The sequence below is a fragment of the Urocitellus parryii genome, chromosome 9 (assembly GCF_045843805.1).
Source record: "Urocitellus parryii isolate mUroPar1 chromosome 9, mUroPar1.hap1, whole genome shotgun sequence".
Taxonomy (NCBI): domain Eukaryota; kingdom Metazoa; phylum Chordata; class Mammalia; order Rodentia; family Sciuridae; genus Urocitellus; species Urocitellus parryii.
In genome coordinates, this window is record NC_135539.1 from 64,542,372 (window position 1) to 64,568,949 (window position 26,578).

The 26,578-nt window shown below is 36.3% G+C and overlaps 1 protein-coding gene across 2 annotated transcripts in view; it reads left to right on the forward strand.

Annotated features, from left to right (window-relative positions):
• Positions 1-26,578, forward strand: part of Armc3 (armadillo repeat containing 3) — an 88,663-nt gene that overhangs the window by 11,422 nt on the left and 50,663 nt on the right. For both annotated transcript variants that reach the window (XM_026401199.2, XM_026401200.2), the window contains exons 3-7: positions 4,169-4,294; positions 6,911-6,979; positions 7,241-7,416; positions 10,048-10,242; positions 16,637-16,820. In XM_026401199.2, coding sequence (XP_026256984.1) covers positions 4,169-4,294; positions 6,911-6,979; positions 7,241-7,416; positions 10,048-10,242; positions 16,637-16,820 — 750 coding nt within the window. The remainder of the gene's footprint in view (positions 1-4,168; positions 4,295-6,910; positions 6,980-7,240; positions 7,417-10,047; positions 10,243-16,636; positions 16,821-26,578) is intronic.

Genomic DNA, 26,578 nt, shown 5'->3' on the forward strand with positions numbered 1-26,578 from the left:
TAAAAAAATAGCCAACATGTCCCCAAATATGATGAAAACTCGAGGTCTAAAGATTGAAGATGCTCATCAAACCACAAGTACAAAGAATATGAAATAAACCAAACCAAGGTTCATCACAAAACTAATCACTTAAAAATATCATGTACATCCAGGAGATCGAGATCCTAATTAGAATAAGATATATTTTGTGCTCATATAGAGTCTACTGTCATGTATAACTCAAAAGAACAAATGAAAATAAGAACAAAAAAACAGGATGAAGACAAAATTCTTAAAAGCAGCCAGTGGGAATATAGGGGTGTGCTATATTCAGAAGGACAAAGACAAAGATGACAACATTTAACAAATAATCAGTAAGAATGATTTATTATCAGCAGCAACACAAGCAAGAAGTCAGTGGACTGACAAAGTACTGAAAGAAAAATAAAAACTTTCCACCTAGAATTTTATACTCACAAAAATATTCCTTACAAACAAAGGTGAAATAAAATCTTTTCTCCTAAAACATACAAAATCTGAAATAATTGATTACCAGCAGACCCACACTACTAATTATGTAAAAGAGGACCTTTGACAGAGGGAGGTGACAGTAGATGGAAATATGGATCCACCCAAAAGAACACAGAGCACCAGAAGTGGTGACAACCAAATACTGTTTCTGATCATTTTTATCCCTTTAAATGCAAATTTTTACTTTAAATAAAAATAATAATCGTACATTGTGTAGTCCGGAACATATATGGAAGTAAAATAACGTGGCAACAGCAGCACTCAGGTAAAAAGGAAAAACAATGGAAGTACACTCAGACAGAGTTCTAGTACTGCATGTGAAGTGCGATCCAACTTGAGACTGGATGTCAATATACTGCACCCTGCCAATGAAATTACAACAACAACAACAAAATATATATATAATAATATATATATTATATATATATATATCAAATAAGTCAACAAAGAAGTAAAATAAAAGAATAAATAACACTCAAATTTGTATAAAAAGAAGGCAGAAATGAAGAAAAAGAAAATAAGGACTAATGGGGCATTTGAAAAATAAATAACAAGATGGTAGGCTGAACTGATAATCAGATAAAATGTAAATGGTCTCTGCTTTCCAATTCACATGGAGATATTGTTGTATTGGATAAAAAAGACCAAACTACATGCTGCCTTCCAAAAAAAAAATGTACCTAGAATATAAAGACACAAATAAAAGGATGAGGAAAGATATCACATGCAAGTACTAGCCAAAACAAACCTAGAGTGGGTATGTTAACATCAGGAAAACAGAGAAAAGAGGCAGCGATCGGTAAGTCTTTTTATAATGATAGTTAGTTAATCAAAAGACTGAAAAATTCTAAACTGTTAAGTAGAACATACAGTTAGAGGATAGATTAATGGGAATGGGTTTGTGTGATTATGGAAGCCAAAGTCCAGGTCCTGCGGCCATATGTAAGCTGGAGAACCAAAAGAGCCATTGCTGCCAGTCAGTGGAAATCAAAGGCCTGAGAACCAAGCCGGCTAGAATAAGGTCCTGGAGCCTGAAGGCCCAAGAACTGGGAGCTCTGATCTCCAAGGGTAGGAACAGATGGATGTTCCAACTCAAGAAGAGGGAGAGAATTTTGCCTTCCTCCACTTTTCTGTTCTGTTTGGATCTTCAATAATTTGGATGTTGCCTGACCACATTGGTGAGGGTCTTTCTTATTTAGATCTTTCTTATTCAGTCTACTAATTCAAATGCTGTCTCTTCCAGAAGCGTCTTCACAGACATACCCAGAAATAATGTTTCATCACTTTTCTGAGCATCCTTTAGCCTAGTCAAGCTGACACATAAAATTACTACATATGTAGTGCTTTCTATTGAATCTGTGGAAAGCTGTAAGAATTTGTAAGTGAGCAAGGTTGTAGTAGGCAAAATTAATATACTCAATTGCACTTCTACAAACAAGAAATAAACAATCAGAAATCAGTGTTACAAAATGCTGTTTACCACAGCACCAAAAATTATAAAATACCTAGGAATACATTGACCAAAAGATAGGAAAGCCCTGTATGAAATACTGCTATGAAATATTGCTGGAAGAAATTAAAGAAGATTCAAATGAATTAAAAAGATGTCCTGGGTTCATGGAGTGAAAGATCTCAATTGTTAAGATGTTGTTTTTCTACAAGTTGGTCATTGATCTATAGATCCATGCAATTTTACCAAAATCTCACCAGTCTTTATTTCTTAACAGAAACAGAATTTTGGATTTCTAAAATTCATATGTACATGAAAAGGACCTAAAAAGTCAAAACAACTTTAAGAACAAAGTTGGAGAACTCTCGCACTATCTGATTTAAGACTATTGTAAAGCTCCAGTGATTAAGACAGTGTTATCATCATAAAGATAAACAGATCAATGGAACATAATAGAAGGTACAGAAATAGACTTGCATGTATATATGGACAAATTTGCCAACAAAGATGCAAAGACAATTCAGTGAAGACAGTCTTTTCCATAAGTGGTTGTGAAACAATGAAAACTTCTAGTCTAAAACATGATCTTTAAGAATAATTGATAAATCATACTCCATTAAATTTATTCTGAACACACACTTGACCAAAAGTGAGATATGGCAAATAAGCATAGAACAATTTCCACATCACAAACATTAGGGAATATTAAATTAAAACAAATGAAATACGACCACTGTTTTAGCCTTTTTTTTTGTCACTGTGACCAAAAGACCTGACAAGAACAATGTAGAGGAGTAAAAGTTTTGGGGGGGGCTCCCAGTTTCAGAAGGCTCAGTCCATAAATGACTGAGTCCATAGCTGTGGACCCAGAATGAAGCAGAACATTATGATGGAAAAGTGTGGTGGAGGAAAGAACTTCAAAAACATGGCAATAAGGAAGCAGAGAGAGTTCTACTTTCCAGGGACAAAATATATAAACCAAAGGCATTCCCCCAGTGACTTTAACTCCCCCAGCCACATCCTAAATGCCTACAGTTACCACCTGGCTAATCCATTTCAGTGGATTAAGCCAACCATTTCGTTTCAACTCTCCTAATTTTTTCACCTCTGTACATTCTTGCATCATTTCACACATGAACTTTTGCAAGATACTTCATATCTGAACATAATAACTACATATCTATTCGATGGCTAAAATTCTTAACAACGACACCATCAAATGCTGTCAAAGATGTGGAGCAAAGGAAACTCTCATTTATAGTTGGTGAAAATGCAAAATGATATGGCCATTTTGGAAGACAATTTGGCAGTCTTAAGAGAAGCAAACAATCTTTCCATCTGATACAGCAAATTCACTGTAAGTTAAAGTGACTATTACACTCTGAAGTTCATATTGGAAATGAAAGATATATTTTCAAAGTTCAGTGAAATTGAAAAGCTGAAATTAATCAAGACCTAAACATTATTCCAAACTTTGCGGCATGATATCCCACTTACAGATGTATGGATAAACTACTTCTGAAGTTAGGCTAGACTCTGGCTTTACTGGACTTCTGCTTTGGGGGCTTCTTGCCACAGCTAGATTCCACAGCTAGATCCTGGGCTGAGCTAGAGTCCCAGTGGACCTGGTGGCTCATCTCTACATGCATGTTGGCTGCAGGCTCATCTTTCATGATATAAAAGGAGCTATGCTTCCATTTAGTGATGCATTAGTTCCCTCTGATCATCACACATACTTTAAGTAGGGACTATCTATACTAATGAACTGCTTTATAATAAACTATTCATGTGTTTATGGAATACTATTGTGTGACCAACACTGTGCTGCACACCAAGGATATAGCAAGGGTGCTTGTCCTAGAAATTTAAGTTATAGTGGAGTGGGCAAGCAAAACATGGAGGTTGTTAAGTGGTTTGATGAAAATAAAACAGGATAAAGAAACATAAGAAAGACTTGGGCATGGTGACATTAGATAGATGAGGTCTCTCTGTGTTGCTGCAGTGTAGCCTCTGAACTCAAGAGGAGATGAAGACAGCTCTGTAAACATCAGGGAGAGTAGAAAGTAGCAACATCCAAGGTAACTGAGCTATGAGTTTATTCTGAGAGAAATATGAGCAGAAGCAAAAAGGTATGAGAAAAGCAACATGGCAAAAAAGAAATTGCAATGATGATCTCAATGTGTGATTTCATTTTACCTGTGATGTCAGGAGAGGAAAATAAAGCAACCCTCCTTGAACTTGGAGCTGTGGAACCTTTAACCAAGCTTCTCACTCATGAAGACAAAATTGTAAGAAGAAATGCTACTATGATATTTGGAATCCTGGCTTCTAACAGTAAGTACCAACTTTTAAAAAACAACAGTGAATATCGACTTTTAAAAAATAAACAATCTCATGTAGTGTATTGTTCTTCTTTTAAATTTAAGAGATTTGCTTTGCTTGTGTTTAAGCTGACTTCAGTGTTAACAAAATAGCTACATCAGTACAATGCAACAAATGGATGATTCATATTTTAAGGGATATTTTTAAAATATAAAAATAGTTGCAGATATACACATACTAAAGCTCCTCTGAAAACTGATGATACAGTGTATCCCAGTCTTATAAGTAGGAGGAGTAATCATTACCTCTTAAAACAAAAATGGATTTTTCTTAAGTTAGTGTAATGTCATTTGCTGCCTACATGTAAGTTATACTTCATCTATATTTCATGGTAGATAAAGCCTAGAGTATAGAGTTTTGATGAATTGATTTTTGAAACTGCAAACTATTATCTCAGGGATTGGCTGTATCACAATTCTGTATCATATTGTTGCCCAAAATTCAGATGTGGACATTTATTCTTCAGTCAAATCTAGTACTTGCTTGAAATATTTTTATGTATTTGATAGTGTGGTATAATAGCATTAGTTAAAATATGCTGTTATGTCTATTAGAATATTGATTTGGGTCAAAACCAAGCCAATAAAGGAAGTCATGGTTAACTTATGAACAGTACAAGTCATTTTCCTATGTTATCAGGGTAGTTTTTGAGCCAGCCCACAAAAACTTTGTAACTGACAAAAAAACTTAAAGGACACCCTTAATAGAGACTGAATTCAGCCATGAAGTTCAGGCTGCTGGGAATAAACTCTGACAATGGTATGTAGTTCAAGTCACAATAGTTTCCCAGTCTCACCATGGTCTCAGCAGAACTGGGGCACAGATTCCTTCCCCTCCTTCCTGTATTCCCATCTTGCATTTTCTCTGGATGCTGTGCAATGAATGGGGGTTGGGGGGTCTCCTGGGTCCTGTGTGCCCAGCAGGGGCTGTGGCATCAGTGTTCCCAGAGACAGTTATGAGTGAGGGATGGATAGAGGAGAGGAAGGGGGTGTTCTGTGTGTCGTTACAACCTCAGGTACAGAGACTGCCTGGAGAGCTCCTGCCATGCTGGAAACAGGCAGAATTCTGCTGAGGTCCCCAGGGTAGGCAGCACCATCAGGAGCTGTAATGCTGTAAGGCAGGGGCTCTGAGAGCATTTCCACAGATGGCAGCAGGATGGAGAGGTTTGTGGGGGATGGACGCCCTACCAACTAGATGATGAGAATAACACTAGTTAACTCTTACTTGGCACTGGCGATGTGCCAGGAACTGTTCTAAGTGCTATTTGGACATCGAGTCATTTATTCCTAAGGAGCCGCTCTGCAAGGTAGGTATGACTCTTATGCCAATTACATGAGTAACTGAGGTGATGAGAAATTAATAACAGAGTAATCATTTGTGTGGAGCCTTCATAAATGGATCTCACAGATGAGCTGTGTCATAATTGTGCACAGTGCCATGTTGAATGTATAACTGAAAACGGAGAGAACATATGACCAGAAAAGGGAGAGGGGCATTGCTGCATCTCTCTTGCAGCATCAGGTGACACACACCTTGGTTTGCCAAACAAGGTCTTTACACACCTCAGAATTTGAGGAACAAGGTATTTGTTATACACCTATTGTATACACCTATTGTATAACAACCCTCACCTTGGGTGACGGGGTTTGCTCCATTCAGTGTACCTGAGGGTCTGAGTATTATGCCAAGGCACAATGAGGTCCTCCATCTTGGGACAGCACACTTCCTAGAAGAGCAATTATTCTTTGGTAGTTCAAGTCTATTCACCTCCATATGTCTAGCTGTGATTTTGCCTGACCTCCTTTAACCACTTCCAACAGAAACAGAGAAAGCAGAAGTTTTGAATAAAAGTCATAGTCCTGAATTCCTCAGGAAATGATGTCCAGTAAAAGCCAAGTGTATTCAGCAGGTAATAAGAAAGAATTCATGCAGACACCATCTACTTTGGCTGCTGCAAAGTGAACTTTCCCAAAATTCTCATGATGCTGATTTTGGCTTACAGATAAAGATAACTGAGAAAGAAGAACAATTGTAAAACTAAAGGATCAGAGATACCTTATTCCTCAGAAAAGTGAACTTTAAAACAGCCAATATACTTATCTTTAAGCGTTTTTTGCATTTTCATTAAATGGAATGTAAGCAATCAAGACATATTAACTGAAATAGGTTAGGATAATTCTTCTTTTGCATTCTATGTAAGTTTTATTAAAATCAAAAATTTAAAATACCTTTTCAGCAAAAGAAAAAAGAATTACTATTGTATAATAAAAGTGTAGGGCACAATAACCCAACTCTACTGATATGTTCTCTAGGCACCTTTGGCACTTTTACAGTTATCACTTGTGGTGTTTGGAAGGTAAGTAGCCCAGTGGTCAAGGGATATAGGTGAGAATCCCTGTAGGTCAGCCCAACCTGGACTTGCAACCTAGCCCTGTCACTTACTTGTGTAACTTTTGGACTTCAATTCCCTTGTCTGTGAAATTAGATAATATATCTCTTAAGGGACTATTCAATAGACATTGCCATGATTATTTTAATAAATATGGATGTTCTGTTTCTTCTTTGTAGGTGATGTTAAAAAATTATTAAGGGAGTTAGATGTCATGAGTTCTGTTATTGCCCAGCTCTCACCAGAAGGTAACTTTGCATTCTGCATCTACTTCAAAAATGGAACTGGTTTCTTTTTAAATTTTATGAAACTGCCTATTGAAAATAGTTCACATTGAACAATCGCTTATGAGTTGTCATTAAAATCTTGAAAATCACAGCTTAATTTTGAGTTTTATGGAAAAGGTGGGCTCTAAGTAAGATTTGTGGAGCTCTTGTTTTCAAAGCATATGTTAAAATATGGGTTGAATAAGCATTTAACATACTTTTCTTATTTATTTTGATATACAGAAGAAGTAGTTATCCATGAGTTTGCTAGTCTTTGTCTGGCAAACATGTCTGTCGAGTATACAGGTAAAGTACAAATATTTGAACATGGTGGGTTGGAGCCACTCATCAGACTACTGAGCAGCCCAGACCCTGATGTGAAGAAGAATTCTATTGAATGCATTTACAATTTAGTTCAGGTAAGATTAACTTCTAAAAAGTGTTAAAAGTGTTTTGTTTGTTAGGGTTCTAGTCCTGTGATGGAGAGATTTCCTACCATGCATAAGGCTCTGGGTTTGCGTCCCAGCACTGAAAAAAGAAAAAAACATTTTGACAAAAACTATTACAGGATTTATTTTCCAATTTTAAAAAGTTTTTTTTTATATAAAAAAACTCACCAGGTTTGCATTATTAGTTCTTCTGGATACATTTAGTATTTATCATTTAAAAAAATAACAGAAATTTAGTGTAGATATATTTTCACATTTTATAAGTAATTGCCTCCCGTGAAAGCATATTTTAGAAATATATTTCTGTGTTAAAATAATAGCATGGCATGCAGATTAGGGTGGGATTAATCTAGATAAAATGTGCTTCTTCTAAAACAGGAAATCTAAGATTCCTATTGAACCAAGGAAGTGACCTATTGATCTAACCCTGGCAATTTAAGCACACTGAATATAATCTCTCCCCTGTTCAGTGTACCAAGACTTTGGATTAGATTTATTTATCAAGGAAAAAAAAAAGAGCTAGTGATTTGAGTATGATCTGCATTCATTGTTCACAATAGCAAGAGGCAACCTCATTGGCTGTTTTCCTCTCTAATGTCTTATTTATTTTTGATACACAGAAGTATTTATCTGAGTTTCTGAGTCGACATTTGTCTAGCAAACATGTCTGTAGATTATATGGGTAGAGTGCAAATATTTGAACACAGTGGATTACAGCCACTCACCAGACTACAGAGCAGGCCAGACCCTGGTGTGAATACGCTGCCACCTTCCCCTCCCTGCCATCCTGTCCCCCAACCCCAACCCCCTCTCAACACCCACACCCTCACACCCGTAGCAGGTCAGTTTCCCAGAAGTTTAACAGCCTTCTCTGCTGCTTTTTCTGCTCATTTCCTTAATAATCAACACACACATTTGATAAGATTGAGATGAGGCAAAACTACAAAAGCCCCATTTTAAATGGCTATCAATAGAGCGTGAAAGAAAGATTTTGAAACAAGAGTGAGGGAGAGGATTCATAGCAAAGCAATGTATCTGGGCAAAGAGAGAGGAATGGATTCAAAATCTTCTGGCCTTAGTGTGTCTGCACAACTTGATCAGGCGCCCACTCCTAAGAGAGGGCCTATAGAGAAAGCTCAGCTCCTTTTTGCCTTCTCTGGTTACTTAGGCTTTCCCTCACCCAACAGGCCTAAGTATTCCTGTACATGTACTTGTGTTTTTAATCTCCAGACTCCTTTTACCTGTATTTCCCTTTTTTTTTTTTTTTTTTTTTTTTAATCAAGCAGGAATGAAAAGCATTGCCTCCACAATTTTTTGGCAGGGAGGTGGGTATCGGGTTTCAACTCAGGGGCACTTGGTCACTGAGCCACATCCCCAGCCCTATTTTGTATTTTATTTAGAGACAGGGTCTCACTGAGCTGTTTAGTGCCTCGCTTTTGCTGAGGCTGGCTTTGAACTCACAATCCTCCTGCCTCAGCCTTCCCAGCCTTTAAGATTACAGGCCTGTATCACCATGCCTGGCTGCACCGGAGGCTGGGTGGACTCCTTCCTCGCTTCTTCCTGGCTTCTGATGGGGACAGCTAGTGATGGCGTTCCTTGGCTTGCATCTGTGTCACTCTGGTCTCTCCCTTTGTCATCTTTCCCATAAGGACATCCATCTTATAAGGACACTCTTAAGCACCCAGCCTCCTCCAGGATGACCTTATCTTACCTAATTACCCTTGCAATGACTGTTTCCAAATAAGGTCACATTCTGAGGGACTGTGGGGACACAATTTAACCCATAATAAAGAGCAACCTATACTTTCTATGTCTAAAGAAAGCTGAATATTAGAGGTCAGTTGAAGGATGTCCAGGAGGAGGAGGCTTAGTTGTTAAGTGGAGGCTTTTCCACCTTTAATGCTATTCTCTACTTGTCACGTTTTGGGTGAAAATATCATTTAACGATCAGAGTTTGGGGGCTTTTAGTGGCTTCTTACTATGCTTTTTCTTCTGTTCACCACCACCAGTCCCCTACTCCCTGCTCCCACTCACACAGAATTATTGATACACTTGCAGAACAATTTGTCTAAAATATAGTGATCTCTTGATATCATAAATGTCTTAAGGAATGGTCATGCATCTGCTCTGAACCTGTGTAAATTTGCATGCAGACAGCCTGTCAATAGCCTGCATGCACATAGGTATTCATAACAATCCATTTGAAGATAATAAGGAATGGGTGCCATCATTTCATCTTATCAAATACTATTTGAACATTATATCAGAGTATGAAAAGAATTTTATCATGCATAGGTTTTACTGTAATGCTATTTATGATAGTAGGAATTTGCTGCTTCATAAAGAAATACTGGATACTATAAAAGTCATTGGTCATGTTTATTTCTGGTTGTTGACAATGTCTGCATATACCAATGGATATTTTGGTGTTGTCCACTGAGAGTTTTATTATTTTTGTGAATTATTTTGGAAGTAATCTGGAATAAAAGATGGAGAAGTTGTAATTCACAATGTTCTTTGCTAGAAAATAGAATTTCTCCATTCTTGGGACTTTATTTTGCTTCAGAAGTTACTGATGTGATCATTTGTATTTCATGGCAGGATTTTCAGTGTCGAACTACACTTCAAGAACTAAATGCAATCCCTCCTATGTTGGAGCTCTTGAAGTCAGAGTATCCAATTATTCAGTTGTTGGCTCTCAAAACCTTAAATATCATTACAAATGATAAGGAATCCCGTACAATGCTAAGAGAAAATCAAGGATTGGACCAACTTATTAAGATCATAGATACTAAGGTATTTTCAAAGAATATCTTTTCTAAATGTTTTATAAAATATTAATTGTATAATATTTAAATTAAATTTTATTATATTGAAGCATGGTACAAAGTATAGTGGAATAATTAATTAATTGCTACATAAAGGTTATTAACCTGATTAAATCAGACTTTTTTAGATTTTGAGACAGGGTCTTACTAAGTTGCTTACGGCCTCACTAAATTGCTGAGGCTGGCCTTGAACTTGTGATCTTCCTGTCTCAGCTTCCCAAGTAGTTGGGATTACAGGGGTGTGCACCATCATGCCTGGCTTCAGACCAATTATTGAGGCCATTTGAAGCTAATTTAAAAAAAATCTATTGGTATAGAAGATTTAAAATTTGTAAACTCTTATTCTATTGTCTTCCTTTTAATTCCCTAAAACACCTAGAATTAGTCTTTTAACCTTTATCTGCCATGATTTCCTCTGGAATAAGAGAAGAAGAGTAATTTATCTTCTAAACACATTTTGAGAAATATTGGAGCTGAATTTCTGTAGTTCCCACTAAGCTCCTTAGGAATGAATTGTACACTTTCAGACTCTGTAGGTCTTCCTTATAATTTCCCAGTTACAGAAACCAATCTAACAATTTATCGAATTCTTTACTTGTCTTAAAGTGAAGTAAGGGTCCACTGTCTAAACTTCAGAGTGAAATGGTAATATGTAGATTTCAGATCCACTTTCATAGGTTATTACGTGAATAAATTTAATGAATTCTAATGACAAAATCTATTCTTAGTACCTCTTAGAAATTTGGGCACTAGGGACAGAGTAAAGGTTTCCTGAATAATAACTTAATATTAAATTTCACTTTATCTAAGCATTAAAAATAAATAAATATCAGAGCTTAATTATACCAAACTGGTAAAATACAGAAGGGCAATACTCGAACACGTGTGTTTCTCAGCTGTGTAAATCTAGCCATCTTTGGTTTGTTGATCCCCTATTTACCAGTTTCTGGGCTAAACATTTTGAATTTGTGAATTTGAATGCATGATAAATTCAGTATTTTTTTACCAATTTAAAAATGGAAACTGAAAATCAGAGTGGGTATTTTATTTGCCCTATGTTGCATAAGTAGGAAGAGATTAACTGCAGGGATGAACCTAGACTTGTCTGATATATCATGGTATTTTCACCTGTTTGATATTTTACCTGTTGTCTTTTAAATAAAAAATGGGATAGAAACATCTACTATGTGGTGGGCATTGTTTAGATGTTTTACATGCAATTTTATTAATTTTATAATTCTTTTGAGAATGTGATAATATTTTTCTATAAGATAAGAATAAATGATAATAATTGTATCATTATACATGTCACATGTAATTATTGAATCATTAACCCCATTTTACAGGTAAGAAGAATGAAACTGACTGATAAATAACTTGCCCACAATCACAGAGCTAGGACATTTGCAAGAAGGATATGTTTTCAGAATTAATGCATGTATTTTAGTTGGAAAAATTCACATGATATCAAAATATCTAAAGTAATAAATGGAAGCCCCCCCCCCCACATATGATGCAGTACGGGCCCCAGATGTTTCCTCTCATTGCTTTTGTTCACCATCATTCTTACCACGGTGACAAGGCCAAGAGAAAGATAGGTATAAAAGACTGACAGACTAGGAAGGAAGAATAAAACTGTATTTATTCACAGATTACGTGACTGTATGGAGAAAATCCAGAGAGACTACAAGAGCCTAATAGAATTAATAAGTAGATCTATCAAAGTCAAGGGATAAAAGCTCAGTACATACTAATTAATGGAGTTTCTACATACTACAAATTAACAACTGAAAAGAAAAATTAATACAATTCCATTTACAGTGCATTACTAATGCATGAACTACAAGGAGTTAAATTTAACAAAATTTGGGCAAAATTTATTCACCGAAACAATACAAAACAGTTTTAAAGAAGGCTTAAATAAATGAAGAGTTATAACATGCCTGTGGATTGGAACACTTGAAATTAATGTGATTTTCTACCAGATTGCTTTTGAAATTAAAATTTCAATCAATTTTTATATAACTATTGATTTGGTTGTATTTAGGTGTACCATTTATTGTTTTTTCTTTGTCTGATCTGTTGGCTCATTTCACTCTTCTGCCTTCTATCATGTTAATTTAACTTTTAATGTTGCATTTTAATTTCTCTATTGGCTTTCAAGCTATATCTCTTTGCACTTGGTAATTGCTCTGGTGATGACAATAGACAACTTAAAATGATCATATTCTACTTAGAATTGATATGGAACTACTTCAAATAAAATATTGGAAACTTATAGCAATATATGTCTGGTTTTCCCATTCTAAATATTATTGTTAAATATTTTACATCTATGTTCATTAGAAACCCAATGATACAACATAAAATTTTTGTTTTGAACAGTCCTGTATCATATGAGTTTTAAAGAAATAAGGAAAAATCACATATCCACATTTGTGGTCTTGTCTACTCTTTAATATTTAGTTCTTATATTATCTACCCACATATTTACCATTTTGGGTATTGTTTATTCTTTCCTATAGATTTAGTTTCCAACTAGGTCATTTCCCCTCAGACAGAGGAACTTCATTTAGCATTTCTTATAGTGCAGATAAGCTGGCATAAATTAGCTTTTTAAAAATATATTTGAAAGTGTCTTTCTTTTGCCTTCAGTTTTGAGAAGCTGTTTTTGCTTAATGAAAAACTCCTGATTTGTACATTTATTTTTCTGTTTAGCCCTCTGCTATTTCTTCTGAAAGTCACTATTTATGATATGAATTTGGCCACTAATTATGATATTTTCCTGAGTATTATTTGCCTTCTTTGGCTGCTTTTGAGATTATCCCTTTATCTTTGGCTTCCTGCATTTCTCCTCTGCATAGAAGTTATATACAATTTGTGTATCCTGCTTGGGATATATAAATCCTTAGATCTGTAAATTAATGTTTTTCACACATATGGGAATTGCAGTCATTATTTATTCAAAAAAATTTTAAAAATATTTTTTAGATGTTAATGAACCCTTTATTTTGTTTTTTATTTATATGCAAAGCTGAGAATCAAACCCAGTGTCTCATATATGCTACCACTGAGCCACAACCCCAACCCTCAAAAATTTTTTCTGTTACTTTTCTCCTCTCTAGGACTCAATTAACAACTTTGTTGTCCTTCTTGATATTGCTTTATAAGACTTTATATTGATATTGCTTTAGAAGACTTGATATTGCTTTAGAAGACTCTGTCCTTCATTTCTTTCTTTCATTCTTCCTTTCTTTATACTTTTTGGATTAAATAATTTCATTGATTTGTATTCAAGTTCTCTTTTGCCATCTTCAATCTTCAGTCTGATGAATTCTTCTTTTTAACTTTATGCTTTTCAAACTGAAATTTTCATTAACAAGTTGCATGTCTCTGTTCAGCTTTCCTCTTTGTGCATATTTATAACAGCTCCTTTAAAGTCTTTGACTGCTTAATCGAACATCTGGCCCTATTTAGAGTGGGATGTAATTGACCACCTTTTTCTTTTCTTTTCTTTTCTTTTCTTTTCTTTTCTGTGTTTCACATTCTCCTGTTTCTTTCATGTCTAGTAATTTTTGGTTCAAAATGAACATTGTAGAAAATCCCTCCCAGTGTTTCCAGATTCTGTTGTGTTTTCCTGAGGATTGCTGGTACTTTGTTCTAGTAGACAGGTAGCTACAGACTCTGTCCCTCTGTGGTGTCCAACAGCTGGTATCTCTTCTCAGTTCTTACAGTTTCTCAGTGCTGCTGTTTTTAGCCTGACCCCTGGAGATCTCCCCCCATGCTTCAGTGGTTTGGAGTTCAGCTATAAATGTGGGAAGGATCTTAACTTAGTTTGGTCGGGGGTGTTCATCGTTTCTCTGTGGCTCCCTTGCTTCTGGGCATTCCCTCCTTTAAGTCTGTAGCTCCTCCATGAGCCCCAGGCTCTGACCTCTGATATCCTAAGCCAGTGAGGCTTCATCTTTCTACCTGCTGTGTTGCATGTAGATTAAGAAATCACTATATTTGAAAAGCAGTAAATTTACAAATTTCACCAGCATGGTTCCCTCTTTTAAGGATAAGATATATTGCTTTCTAGTCCCTGCCTGTTTATATTCACTGGGATTCTTGGCACCTCCTCCATGCACATATAACTTAGTGGTCATCCAAAGGCCTGGGCATTGTTTATACTCAGAATTTGGATGACATCCTATGCTAAAGTTCTCCAGAGACACAGAATAAAACAGATAATTAAGAAATTGGCTCACTCAATTGTGGAAGTTTGGCAAGTCCAAAGTCAGCAGGGTAAGGCAGCAGACTGGCGACCCAAGGAAGCATTACAATGAATCCAAAGGCAGCCAATTGGCAGAATTTCCTCTATTTCCAAGGAGGTCAGTGTTTTTCTACTAAAGTCTTTGACTGATTGGATGAGGCCCACCCACATTATGGAAAGTAATCTGCTTTACCCAAAATCTATTAATTTAAATATTGCACCTAAAAAAAAATGTCCTTATACAAACATCTAGAATGATGTTTAGACAAACATATGGGTACCATGGACTAACCAAGTTAGTACATAAAAAATTAACCATTATAAGTTTGTTCAGTTTGCCATTTCTCTCTCTCCATGTATGTCCTTAAATCATAATCTTCAAATAAAGACAAGGCCAAGGTCATATATTGACCTAACATGATTCAGCTATCCTGTGCCCAACCAAAAAGCCATTAACCCTTTCCCGAAATCCTTGGGTAATGTTTACTTTTCTCCTTAACATTTGGTAACTTAAATGCTACAATTTAAAGTTAACAAAAATTAAATACTATCGTATAAAGTTAATACATCTCATGTAACATAATGGGATAAGAGGGAAAAAACAAAGGTATATATTAATACATATGTATACATGAACATACATAAACACACATGAACATACATATACACATGTGTACACACAAGCACCTCTGTAGTAAAGTAAGGAATACTCATGAGAAAGTCTTCACTTCTATTACTGGTCTCATGACCATAGTTGATATTCACAACTGCCTTCTTCTGCTGTCTATTCCCTATTCCCTTTGCCTTCAGCAAGTACCTCAACTGATCATAGTTTTGTACTTTGGGACTACACAATCCTTCATCCTGAGACATCAGTATCCTGCATGTACTGGGTTCTTGTGGAGTTCCATCAACTTTAATCACAGGGCACAAGAGACACCATATGAGAATCTTATTTTTCAGACAAATTCTCCCTTACTTCCACTGTGCAGCAGCAGTCCAATTTCCCCTGCACAGTAACTCTGTTGTTTTGCTTATTGACTCAGGGACAAGAGGAACCCAAAGTGGGAGGGGCCACAGTCTTACCTTCCAATTCAATAGAATCATCATTGTTTGCCCTGGTGAAAATATTGCTCCCCTTAGCATTAAGATCTTCAGATCAGCGGAGCATACAGGTTGCAGGGACAGGAAGCAGAAATTTTGCTAGTGAGTCATTAGGGGTAATAATGGTGGCGCCACTCCCATTTCCACTCCTTGGTTCCTGGGCCATCTATGGGAGAATTAGCACTGTATGTCAGACACTGATTCACATCCTGTGAAGCCTGGTAGACGGAGCCCTGCAAGGTACTAACACCTGGCTAGTGTTGTAACTTGAGTCTTTAAAAGAACATTCCAGCATTCTATCAAGCCACTGCTTTGGGATGTTGGGGACATGGTAAGAATAGTGAACTCCATGAGTGTGGGCCCATCACTGTGCGGTGAAGTGAGTTCTTGGTCAGAAGCAATGCTGAGTGGAACATCACCACAGTGGCTCATCCTTCCTGCGCCTCTCCCTTTTAGGATTTCTTCCTGAAATTTCTAGCTGCAGTAAGGCTGCAGTTTTCCACTGCTTGGGGAGATTCCAATAACCTGGAAAGCAAGCCACAAAATTCACAATCATTTCCTTCTAACAGTTGCAGATTTTAAGGAACTTTTCTTCCTGCAGTCTGTCTGCTGTTTCAAAAGTTATTTCTTGGCATGTGTGAGGTCCTGAGTTTAATCCTCAGTTCTGGAGAAACCATTTTTTTCCCTCTAGATTTTAAAATTAATTTTGGTGAAAGATTAAATGAGCAACTTCACTTGGCTACATTAATGGTAGTTTCCTCTCTAGCCTTATTTTTAATTCATAAGACATTTGGAATATGTCAGTTGGAAATGAAAAAAATGGGGCAAATGGTTGGGAGAGGGTTGTTATTTTGGTAAAAACAATTGCCATTTCCTCAGGCCTTTGTCACAACAAAATTTCTCACATTATGTTCAAAGTGATCTCAGCTCCTCTTGTAGTAAAATTTGGGAAGAGTAAATTTCTCTTAATACAACTTTCTAAAGTTGTGTTTGCTTTTATTTTTAGGAATTGAATGATCTTCACATAGAAGCACTTGCAGTGATAGCCAATTGCCTCGAAGATATGGAAATTATGACGCTAATTCAGCAAACAGGGGGTCTTAAAAAACTTCTAGCATTTGCAGAAAACTCCACAATTCCTGATATTCAGAAGAATGCAGCCAAAGCAATTACTAAAGCAGCTTATGATGGTATGTCTTGTTTTCAACAAACTAATCATACATTTTTTTCCTCTTATATTCAGAAATTTGATTAGTACTAACAAACACTAGAGTACCTGCTTTTATATAATCATTCAACCATTCGAGAATAACACTGCACTTATTCCCTAAGGGCAAAACTCATTAACTACCAATGAGTTAAACTAAAGATTGCTTTATAAGGGATGTAATAAACTCTATGATTTAATTATAATCCTAATTTTTAAGCAATTCATTCCTAAATTAAGTTCTAAGGCCTTTATTTGTCTTGAATTTGGAGTGATGTAGAATGTGTGCATTGTTTGTGATCCTGAAAACACTGTTTTGAGAAATTCACATTCAGAATGACATCCATAAGGTAATTTCAAGTTTCAGCTGGAGTCTAGTAGTGCCATGAAAAATAATATGCTCCTACTATATACATAATACAATTTTCATTTCAGTGACAAGCTATGTTGACATAAATCTGTAAAATATGAGAGATTAATTACATCCCAAGCACTGAAGATGAAATTACAGTTTTAATTTATGTATATTTGGAGTATTTTGTTTAATAAAAGATGTGATTTTATTTTTCCCCTTCTGCATCACTATTCTTATAAATGATGACAGCTTTGACTATTTTAAGTGACTTATATTCTAAATATATACACTTGCATCTGTATGTATGTCTGTGTATATTGTATAAAATATTTTTTCCAGCCCATACTGGATTTCTTCAAGGCCAAGCTTTAATGCAGTAAGCAGAATTTCATTTTCTAGTGTGTAGTCAACAGAGAAGCACCTCATGGAGTAACATTATCAATGCCAAATCTGAATTCAGACTATGAAATTAAGCTTTTTAATACTGGCAAAGTTGGCTTATTCTGTGTCCATCAAATGCAACTTGGATATTATCAGAGCTGGCCAGTTCTGTTTTTCTTCTGTAAGAGGATTCTTAGCCAATTGAGACCCAAAGAAAGGTATACTGGGAAGACAGGGACAGTGCCAAACCTAGAATTTTGGCCTATCTCGACTTCTCGGTGGCCTAGTGTGGCTGAGTCATTCTGTGTCAGTTCCAACCCAGGTGGGGTGGTGAATTTCATATCTCCAGCCTTGGGCAGCACTGGACAGGGAGTTTTGGTGTTTCAGTCTAGCACTGGTTCTACCATTGGCCCTGCAGTGACCTAGTTATACGTCTCTGGGTGAACTACAGCCTCTCCAGACCTGTATATTAATTCATCCACTAATGATTTATTAAGCCCCCACTTTCTGTCAGTAACCCCAGAGCAGCCAAGTAAAGAAGCAATCACAATGCAGTGTTTAAAGGGCTTGATGATGGAAACACAGAATCCCCCAGGAAGGTCACCTGATGCAGATGGAAGTCAGAGATGTCTTCTTGGAATATGTGACTCACAAGATAGGACCTGGGGCAAATGACAGAAATTGGCCAAGCAAAAAGTTTGAGTAGGACAGAGGAGGAGGACTAAGAGTTGTCTAAAGAGGAATAGTGTATGGAAAGGCCAGAGGAGGGCAGGGTGGGGGAAGTTCTGGACCCCGCAGTGTGGTAAGTTCAGAATGGCGGTGAATAAAACACAAAAGAAAAACTGAGAGTTCCAGCTACCGAAGTAGAGAGAAGCCAAATGCTAAGGGACATTTATAAGCCATTATTTAACAGTGAGGAAGAGCTATTGAAAGACTTGGGGTGCAGAAGGGAGGGGAACATTGCAGCTTTTTGCTTTCCAAAAAAAGAGGACTCTTGCTGAAAAATGGAGAAGAGATTGGAAGCATGTGGGACCAGACATAGGAGACCACAAGGGGGGTTGCTGTGGTAACCTAGATGGGACAGCAATGAGCCCCAGCAAAAAGGAAAATTCGTGTCCTCACTAACATGTGAAAGATAAAAAGTTGGTCTCAGAAGCAGAGAATAGAATAGTAGCTACCAGAGCCTAGGAAGGGTGGGGTAAGGGGCTGGAGATAGGAGAGTTAAGGGGTAGCGGGGTGTACCTGGGTGCGAGGAATCACTTCTAATGGTCTATATAGCACAGTGGGGTGGACATGGTTGAGAAAAATCAGTTGAATATTTCAAAATGCCTTTCATAAAAGGTTTTGAATGTTCCCAACACACACACACACAAAAAGAATGATAAAGATGTGAGGTGATAGATATGCTAATTATCCTGATCTGATCATTGTACATTGTATACATGTATTGAAACATCACACTCAGTACAATCACTATATGTCAGTTGGAAATAAAATTGTATGTTAAAAATATCTTACCTTCTTGGGCTGGGGATGTGGCTCAAGCGGTAGCGCGCTCGCCTGGCATGCATGCGGCCCGGGTTCGATCCTCAGCACCACATACAGGCAAAGATGTTGTGTCCGCCGAAAACTAAAAAATAAATATTAAAAAATTCTCTCTCTCTCTCTCTCCCACTCTCTCTTTAAAAAATAAAAAAAATCTTACCTTCTAGACAAATGTATATGCATGGAAACAAAAATAAAAACACATATACGTAGAGTTTCCACAATTAGGAGTTGGCAAAATACACATAGATACATAAAAAATGGCCTGAAACAGAGATGTGGGGTTCTGATGGATTCAAGGTATCCGGCAAGGAACCACCGAACACAGCTCTTGGTGCATTGTGAGGATCCTTAAGTACTTGTGAAATGGTTACCTGTGCTGAGGGAGGGACAAGGTGCTATCAAGGTTAGGGATGAGTATCTGACTTGAACAGCTGGGAATTAAAAGGCGCAGCTCAGAAATGGGGAACTCAAGAGGAGGAGCACATTTTGTTTGAAGGAGAAGAAATGAGTTCCATTCTTTTTTTTTTTTTAACGTGGGATGAAATAGTCTTAATATATTAAGTTTGCCATTTGCTTTTGAAATATCTAGTTCAGTAGTATTAAATATGTTCATATTTTTTGTGCTACCATCTATTTTGTGCTATAATGTTTTAATTCAGCAAAACTAAAATTCTATACCCATCAAACAGCAAGTCCCCACTCGGCCTCCTCACTCCCACCATTCTACTTTCTGTCTCTATGACTGTGTCTACTCTAGGTATTTCACGTATGTGGAATCATACGAATTAGTCCTTTTGTGGCTCTTTAGCACTTAGCATGTCCTCAAGGGTCATTCAAATTGCAGCATGTGTCAGAATTTCTATGCTTTTTAAGGTTGAATAAAATTCCATTGTATGTGTAAGCCACATTTTGGTTTTCCAGTTAACCACTGATAGACAATTGGGTTGCTTTGGACTTTTTGGTTATTGTGAAGAATGCTGCTCTCAACATGGATGAACAATGTTTCTTTGAATCCTTGCCCTCAGTTCTTTGGGGTACACACCTAAGAGTAGATTGCTAAGTCATATGGTAATTCTGTCTTTAACTTTTTGAGGGAATGCCATATCATCTTCCTTAACAGCTGAACCATTTTTAATTCCCACTAACAATATACAGGGCTGGGGATGTGGCTCAAGCGGTAGCGCACTCGCCTGGCATGCGTGCAGCCCAGGTTCGATACTCAGCACCACATACAAACAAAGATGTTGTATCCGCCGAAAACTAAAAAATAAATATTAAAATTCTCTCTCTCTCACTCTCTCTTTAAAAAAAAAAAAGAATATCCTGCTTTAAAAAAAATATACAAAGGTTCCAATTTCTCCACATCCTGGCCAATACTTGTTACTTTGTTTTGTGATAGTAGCCATCCCTGGTTACGGGTATGAAATGGTGATATTTCATCATAGTTTTGATTTGCATTTTCCCGATAATTAGTGATGTCAAGAAGTTTTTTGATCTACTTATCTCCACTTTGGAGAAATGTCTACTCAAATCCTTTAACCAATTTTTAATTGGCTTATTTTCTTTTTGATGTTGAGTTGAACTTCATCCATTGTGGACATTAATCTTTTGTCTAATATGTAATGGGCAAAAATTTTCTCACATTCTGTGGGTTACTTTTTCACTCCATTGATTGTTTCCTTTGAAGCCTTTGAGTTTTTCATTTTGCTCTATTCCAACTTATTTATTTCCTTTGCTTTGGCATCATATTCAAGAGCTCATTGCCAGATCTAAAGTCACGAAAGCTTTTCCCTTTTCTAAAAATTAATTTTATAGTTTCAGCTCTTATATTTAGGTCTTTGATCTACATTGAGTTAATTTTGTATATAGCATAGGAAGGTGTCTAACTTGTAGATATCCAGTTTTTCTAACATCATGTTGACATTCATTTTTTATTTATAACACAAAGCAATTCAAACAGATGGTCTCTTAAGTCCTTTCTGGCTTTAGTGTTTTCTGATTTGTTTCCTTGCATTAGTTTAAAATAACTACATTCCAGTTTCAAATTGTGTCTCCTGTTTTATTTTAGAATACAATGACTAACTCTATATTTACTTCATCTATGACATTTGTAATTACATCATGTTCCTATCAACCATGATTTTTCCAGAGTGAAGGATCCTTGTCTTAGTCTTTCCCTGTAGATCTGTTTTCAGACTATCCTGTGATCATTCTCTTTCCTCTTTGGAACTTTCTCCAATTTTATAATACCCTCTTTGAAGTGTGTTGATAAGTATTATGAGCAGTATTTTTAAAACAGGTACTGTGATTTTTATATAATATAAAGATGGTTTGTTTTACGATTATTTTCTATTTCAATCCCAACAACCCTTTGAGGGAAAGACCTACAGTGAACTCCAAGGCCCCTTTCTTGGTCAGGATCCAGAGCCCAAAGATGTTCATTTTAAATTCCAATATTTTAAGTTCATGGTTTTAAAAATGTGAATTTTGCTTTGAGGCTAGTATGGCATTTTCTTTGAGTCTGGAGCATGATCCATATGCACAAGTGATCTATAAATCTTAAAAAAGGGGTATTCGGATTGTGATTGAACCAATGTTTATGTGTGCTATGTGCAAGACACTGTTCCAGAAATAAGGACAGAAAATGAAAGTGATAGATGTGTAAGTATTTGTTGAATAAACAAACAGATGTATTTCCTACAGAATGGAGGGTTTGATATTTATCTTTTAGTCCACCTTTATAAATTATAGTGGACAGGAATTTTTTGTCCTTATTTATTATTTTATCTACTTAATCTATCACAGATGAAGAATGGTATCCTGGAAGTTTCTCATTGCATTATTTCTGTCAAATTTCTCTAGTAACTTGAATCCACTTTGCTTTATTTATATTGCTTTACATCCTATACTGATTGTGGTTTTTTTTAATCTCAATTACTGCTGTTTAGCTTCAGATTCTAACTTGATATTAAGATTGCTGTATATTATTAAAAGTGGTTTTAGCAGAAGAAAAGTTCTGTAAACTCCAGATGGTTTATATAGAGACCCATGAAGGGACTACTTTCAGAAGTATGGTTAAGATTCTGAGAACCCACCAGAACTGGGAGTGAGGGACGTATTATCAGTATTGGGGAAACTTCACTGCCACTAGATTCAAAAGGTCAAGGTGGAGAAGGTGTCAGATTTATTTTCACAACTACTACATTTGGCCTTATTACTGACCTCATGTTTTATGTTTTCTGACCTTTGTTTTTCTACACTGTTTTCTTTCTTTCTACAGTTTTTTTTCAAACTTTTAAGAATAGTTATTGTGAAGATAAAATTACTATACTTAGTAAGATATTTAGCCATTTTGCTTGTGCAAGTTATCCCCTTCCTTGTGTTTGCAAATTTAATAGGGGGTTATATATTCCTCTCCCCGAAAACTCTATAAGCCTCTCTTATAGAGCTTTGTCATTGCAATCGATTATACCCACATTTGCCATTGGATTCATATACACATTGAATCCAGTTCAGTGCCCACTTCAGGTTCTCATGACAAAGCTTCCCCATTCTTAAGATTTTATTTTTGATTTGTTTTTCAAATTAACCACACTCTAGTTTTTCTGTTAAAAAAAAAAAATTGTTTTTTGCAGGAAGATCCAAGATTGGCGTGCTTTTGAAACCTTGCCCTAGCTGTGAATATACTGTTGTGCTCAAACACATGTGACAATTCAGCCGCATTTGATATTTCTCGAATTATAATATTTTCTGTTTGAACCTTGCTTTTGAAGAGTCCTAGTCAGACCAGTGGCACAAAGCGTTGCCCATGGGCTGCATATAGCCTGTATCTCTTTTGAGTCTAGGCACAACCTAAGGATAGGTTTTACATTTTCAAATGGTAGGGAAAAAAAATCCAAGAGGTGATTATTATTTCATGGCATGCAAAATTATATTGAATTCATATTTTCATGTCTACAAATAAAAGTTTGAGTTTCATCAATAAAATAAATGAAGAGTCCTAGTCTGAGAATAATCCAATTTTTATTATTTTGTATTTATGATGTTTTCTTCCTATGCTTGAGTAGAACCCTTGATCCTATGAGTTCAAAAATTTTGCAAAAAAATGTGCCTGAGTCCCTCTTCCCACTCTCTCTACTACACAGCAACGCTTCTTGATCTCTTTGACACTAGCCAATTCTAAATAACTCTACCTCTTCATCTCATCCATCGCTTAGCCTGCTTGTGGTTTCTCTTTCAAAAACTAAGTCCTTGTAGAATTTGACATTGACTTCTTAATTCCTTAACTCTGAGTTCTAAAGAAAGATACATCTTCATTTTTTTTAGCTTGATTTCTGTGTGGCATCCACTGCTGATTATCCTTCCTTTTAAAAACTCTTTTTGTCCCTCAGTTTCTACACCACTTCTCTCTTCTGACTGTTCTCCTAATGAACTCTCAGACCAACCCCTTCACCTTTACCAGCTCATTCTCCTCTACTGACCATTTCAGAATTATACCTGTCTTCCTGTCCTCTATCATATTCTTTTTAAATCTCCCTGTGCAATCTCACTTATGACTCATGTTTCAACTGCTTCCTTATTTGCTTACAAATCTCCAAACTGTTTCTAATTCTGTCATGTCTTCTGAATTCCTGCCTGTATTTCTGACAGCTCCCAAGCACATCCCACGACATTGCCCAAACACAACTTCTGAGGAGTCTTGAAGTCCTCGGAGAATCTGGTCAAAGAGTAACCTTCTTAAATTTACATGTGCACAATACTCTGCATGTAATTTCAGGGAGTTCTTGGACTGCCTGAAGTTCATCTGACTTCAGAATTCATGGTCCCCAAATTAACAACTCTTAGAGTAGAATAAACAGGATCAGAACCAGATAACATCATTTGGCAGTAGAGATTTTTCCTATGTTCTACAATCACACAGGCATTGGTTATCAACTTGTTCTAGACAAGACACTCTGTTGTGTTCTGAAACATATAACTTGGGATAGACTAATTTTATACTCAACTTGCTCTGATTTTGTTTCTAATTTTGGAAATATTGTTTTGGCTTATTGGTATCTTCGTTCTTCAAATGGATAGATTTAGAGAGAAATCAAATTTTCTAATGTCCTTGCATTTCAAGGTATCAGAAAAAAATAACTAGTTTCTCTTTAAAATATATACTTCCATATGATTGAATCTAGTACAGCTCAGCCTGCTTTAAATGTCTGTTTCCTCACATCAGACCTTTGTCATCTGTTTTCTCACATCATGCCTTTGTCCATCCCTACAGTGATGAATTAAAGCAAACACCTGTGCATGAACCACAGTAAGCTGACACTAGTGTTATGGAATACCAAGCAAGCACGGCATAAAAGTGAACTTCCATTGTTTAGCAGAACCTTCATTTCCAGATAGGAGAGATTTACATCTACCCTAACATCAGTAAGCCAACTACCTCTCTGTTTGACAGTACTCCTCCTTTGCCATTTTCTCACAGGTTTCATTTATTACTGTAAAAACTGCCCCACTCCCATGGTGCTGGGGATGGAACCCAGGGCCTTGAACATGCTAGGCAAGCACTCTGTCACTGAGCTATGTCCCCAGCCCCAAAGTTCATATTTTTATAATTCAATTTATTCAGCTGGTAACCTTCCTCCATCCCTTCTGGCATAGTCTCCTTCCTTCCTAAATTGATTCCATCTTTGGTGACTATACCAACACTGGAAAAGCATGTCAAATGCATCTTCAAATTCAGTGTCTAAATAGTTTAATCTTCTCATAGCCTAGGAGATCTGAAAGCTTGATTCTTGATATTTCTATGATTCTACAACATTTCAAGCTTTCTTTCTGTCTACATATCCCAAGAAATTCTTAAGAGTAAACCCTTTTCTGATTGGAAAAACAGGGGATTGAGAAAAATCTCTCCATTTCAAGCCGCTTGCCTTCACCATAGCATCTGTGGGCAGAACTGCCTGTTTCTCATCAGAATTCAATATGGTACCTGGCCAGAGTCAACATCCCTAAGGACAGTGCAATTGGTTAGGTTGGCATCTTCCTCATTTTCCTGACTATTCTCCTTTATGTTTATCAATTTATTTCTTAACTCTGTTAACCCGGCCAGATCCTCTTCCTCTGTGCCTAATTCTAGACTCTGTCTTCTTTTCAGGTCCTACTTGTATTTCTCATCCATTAAAATATATATATATATATACACACACACATACACACATATACATGAAATACATACATATATGTGTGTGTGTGTGTGTGTGTGTGTGTGTGTGTGTGTAAATTCTTGGCTTGCTTTGACTTCTATCTGCCAGACCCAGTCAATTAACTAGACATGTTTTATTTTATATTAGTTACAACACAAAATCTAAAACTTAAGGATTCACAAAGTTATTTCCTAATATTTCTTTATTGAAAATCAGTATTCATGAAAAGGTATTAAACTTTTTCCCATTAGAAAACTCCATTTCTATGTAGGTCTGGACAAATCTTACTCCTTATACTGTTAGACAAATGTAACTATCAATATTTATTTCTAGTTTTCTTTTACTTTCTATCATCACACTTTTTTTTTTTTAAAGATGTGGTCATGCATCATCAATGTGTGTCAAGAACGCAGTTGGAACACACACATGTGTCACACGCATTCTTTAAGTTTTGTTTGTGGAGGAAAGTTTTAACATGCATTCCCTGCTGGGGGAAGCCGAAGTCAGTGTGCATTTGACCTGGTACCAGTAGGAAGAAGGTGTTAATTACCATGTTGCCACGAGGTTTATGAACTGGCATTAACATCTCAGCAGGAGCAAAGGTGGCACAATAGCCACTTCTGAGCAGAGGCAAGAAAAGCATCATTACATGCACACTTATTTTTAGCAGCAAAACCTCATGCTTTTTATTTTAGCGATACTGCACAAGTGTTATTTGTAAAGGCCATTACTCTATTAGTAGCATAACTGTCTTGCCATCTTTATTATCTGTGTAATTAAAACACAAATACTTTACTTCTTGGTGTAGCAATTCAATGAAAGTACTTGGTTAATATGTTAATTCATCTTTTAAATCTATTATAGGCACGCTGCAGTCAGCACTTTGGAGGTTTGGTGAACACAGCTGGATTTTAAGAACACTCCCAGCAGGGTTGAGAAACTAATTGCCCACAGTATTTATTTAAATTATTTTAAAAAATCTTTCCAATAATTGCATATATACTGTTTTTTGAATGCAATAATTACATACTCCAAAGTCAGTCTATTCAAATAAATTACTACTGTATTTTGGCCAATTTTCCTGATAGAATCTGTGCTAAGAGTGTTCTGTTTAGGGAATTTGATTTAGAACCATCAGGGAAGTCTTAATGATAAATCTAAGCATTTTAGGTCAGAGGCTCTGGAAAAGTTTCAGATAATATTATTTTTCAGTGAAAGCCAGTAAGGACTCCATAAATTGTAAAACATTTTAGGAGTCAC